At 46.1% G+C, this 2,834-nt stretch overlaps 1 protein-coding gene across 1 annotated transcript; it reads left to right on the top strand.

The window, feature by feature from the left end:
• Window positions 1-801: 801 nt before the first annotated feature.
• LOC112660121 (histone H2A.Z-like) lies at window positions 802-1,677 on the top strand. Its single transcript, XM_049106756.1, has one exon. It carries the CDS (start codon window positions 903-905, stop codon window positions 1,287-1,289), a length of 387 nt encoding a protein of 128 aa, XP_048962713.1. The 5' UTR covers window positions 802-902; the 3' UTR covers window positions 1,290-1,677.
• Window positions 1,678-2,834: the final 1,157 nt, after the last annotated feature.

Here is a 2,834-nt window from a genome sequence, read left to right as displayed (position 1 = left end):
ACAAACACTGGAGGAGGTCTGAATGAAGGGAGAGAGATGCCATGCTCATGGATGGAAAGCTCCATATTGAAAAGATGTCCCTCAGGGGCACCTGGGTGGCTCTGTTGGTTAAGCATCTGCCTTCGGCTCAGGTCATGGTCCCAGGGTCCCGGGATGGAGCCCTGCTCAGGGGGGGAGCCTGCTTCTCCCTCTCCCTCTGATCCTCCCCCTGCTTGTGCTCTCTCTCTCTTTTGCACTCTCTCTCTCTCTCAAATAAATAAATAAATAAATAAATAAAATCTTTAAAAAAAGAAGGATGTTACTCCTCCCTGAGATCTACAAATTGATGCAAACCCGGTCAGAACCATTGCAGGTTGTGTGTGTGTGTGTGTACAGAACTTAAAAACCGATTCTAAAATTTGCATACAGTGCAAAGAGCCAAGAAGAGCTAAGTGAGTCGTTAAGGTGGGAGGATGAGAGAATGTGCTCCACCAGGTTTAAGACTCATTGGAAAGCTCTAGTAATGAAGGCCACGTAGAATTCATGCAGAGAGAGACAAATAGTCCAACTACCCAGATCAGAGGGCCGGATATTTTATTATTACGTGGTAGGTAGGAGTGGCTCATACATCCTATGGGCTGGTCTGTCAGCACATGTATTACTGATACATTTTCTCCCAGTTTGTGGTTTACTTTTTTATTTGCTTAATCTGTCTTTCAATAAGTGGAAGTTCTTCGCTTTCATATAGTTAATCATTCCTTTCCTTTATCGTTCTGTTCTTTGCGGACCACTATCTAGAATATATAAAGGAGTCCTTGGCAGTTTGAATCCCGGTGCGATGACGGAGTAGGCGGTGGGATCTCGCTGGCTGTCTGACTAGTCCTTTCTCTGCCTTGCTTGTTTGAGCTTCAGCAGAATTCGAAATGGCTGGCAGTAAGGCTGGGAAGGACTCCGGAAAGGCCAAGATAAAGGCAGTTTTCCGCTCACAGAGAGCCGGCTTGCAGTTCCCGGTGGCCCATATTCATCGACACCTGAAATCTAGGACGACCAGTCATGGACGTGTGGGTGCGACTGCCGCTGTGAACAGCGCAGCCATCCTGGAGTACCTCACTGCAGAGGTACTTGAATTGGCAGGAAATGCACTGAAAGACTTGAAGGTAAAGTGTATTATCTCTCGTCACTTGCAACTTGCTATTCCTGGAGATGAAGAATTGGATTCCCTCATCAAGGCTACAATTGCTGGTGGTGGTGTTATTCCACACTCCCACAAATCTCTGATTGGGCAGAAAGGACAACAGAAGACTGTTTAAAGGATGCCTGGATTCCTTATTATCTCAGGACTCTACATACTCTTAACAGCTGTCCAGTGTTGGTGATGCCAGTGGACTGTATCTCTGTGAAAAACACAATTTTGCCTTTTTGTAATTCTATTTGAGCAAGTAGTAAGTTTAATTAGCTTTCCAACCAACCAAATTTCTGCATTTGAGTCTTAACCATATTTAAGTGTTACTGTGGCTTCAAAGAAGCTATTGATTCTGAAGTAGTGAGTTTTGATTGAGTTGACTGTCTTTAAAAAACTGTTTGGATTTTAATTGTGATGCAGAAGTTATAGTAACAAACATTTGGTTTTGTACAGACATTATTTCCACTCCAGTGGATAAGCTCAATAAAAGTCACATCCAAAAAAAAAAAAAAAAAGTCCTAACCATTCAATAAAGATAAGAAAAAGAGAAATAGAGAAATAATCCTATGGAAAAAAAAAGATAAAACTATGAGTGGGCCCTTCACAAAACAGAAAACACAGATTTCCAATAAGGAAAGGACGGAAGATGGAAGGATTTCAGCCTCGTTTGTAATCAGGGGGACTCAGATGCACACCGCGATGATACACTATCACACGCCCACCAGGTAGGCCAAAATAAGTAGATACCTGAAGGGCAATGGTTAGCGAGGATGCAGAACAACTGAAACATCATAAACTGCTAGTGGGGATGACAGGGGTGCAACTACTTGAAAAACAGTTTGTGGCTACCCAGTGAATTAAAACTGCCACACCCTCTGCGAGAAATTTGGCTCCTAGGTACATGCCTGTGCCCCGAGAGACATGAATGTTCACGGCAGCAGTAGCCAAATGATCCCCAGACTGGAAATAATGCCCGTCGCCAGCGGGACGGATAGCTAAATTGTTGGACGTTCCCATGACGGAACATTGGAGAGCAATGACGAAACCATCTATAGCTCACATGGCCACATGGATGCATTTCACAACCACGACCCTGAGTGGAAGAAGCAAGTCACAAAGGAATGAAGCCTGCTTCCGTTTTCATCACATCCAACCAGATAGAACTAATCAATATGGCAAAGATGTAAAGAAAAAGTGAAGGAATAATGACTGAAAGATTTGCCTAATGGTTAGTTCAGGGCTGGGAGGGGGATGCAGTGAGGGAGGGGCCCCCAAATAGCTTCAGAGCTACTGAAGGCTTTCTATTTCTTAACCCAAGTGGGGTTTCCACGGTGTCCACGTTGCTGTTATTCCTGGAAGTGGTTGTCTGTGCAGGCCCTCCTCCGTGGGCATGCTGTGATCTACGATTTGAAGCACCGAACCGCAGAATGCACGCACGAGTGGGTCGAGTTCATCAGCACAGCTCCCACTGGCCGGAAGAAGCGCAGATCCCCGCCTCCAGCGGGCAGACAGCAGAGGATTTGCCACCCCTTGTAAAGGGTCCCTGGGGGCGGCTGCCAGCTGCTCTGAAGTCCCGAAGGTCAGAGAAGAGGGCACACTGGTGACCAGACCACAATGCCATCGCTGAGCCGCCTCCCCTCCGGAAGAGTCCCTGAGTGTATGTGGGTGGAGG

The sequence above is a fragment of the Canis lupus genome, chromosome 2, assembly GCF_003254725.2.
Source record: "Canis lupus dingo isolate Sandy chromosome 2, ASM325472v2, whole genome shotgun sequence".
NCBI lineage: Eukaryota > Metazoa > Chordata > Mammalia > Carnivora > Canidae > Canis > Canis lupus.
Note: the sequence above shows the minus strand (reverse complement) of the source record. Positions and strands in the feature narration are given on the sequence as shown.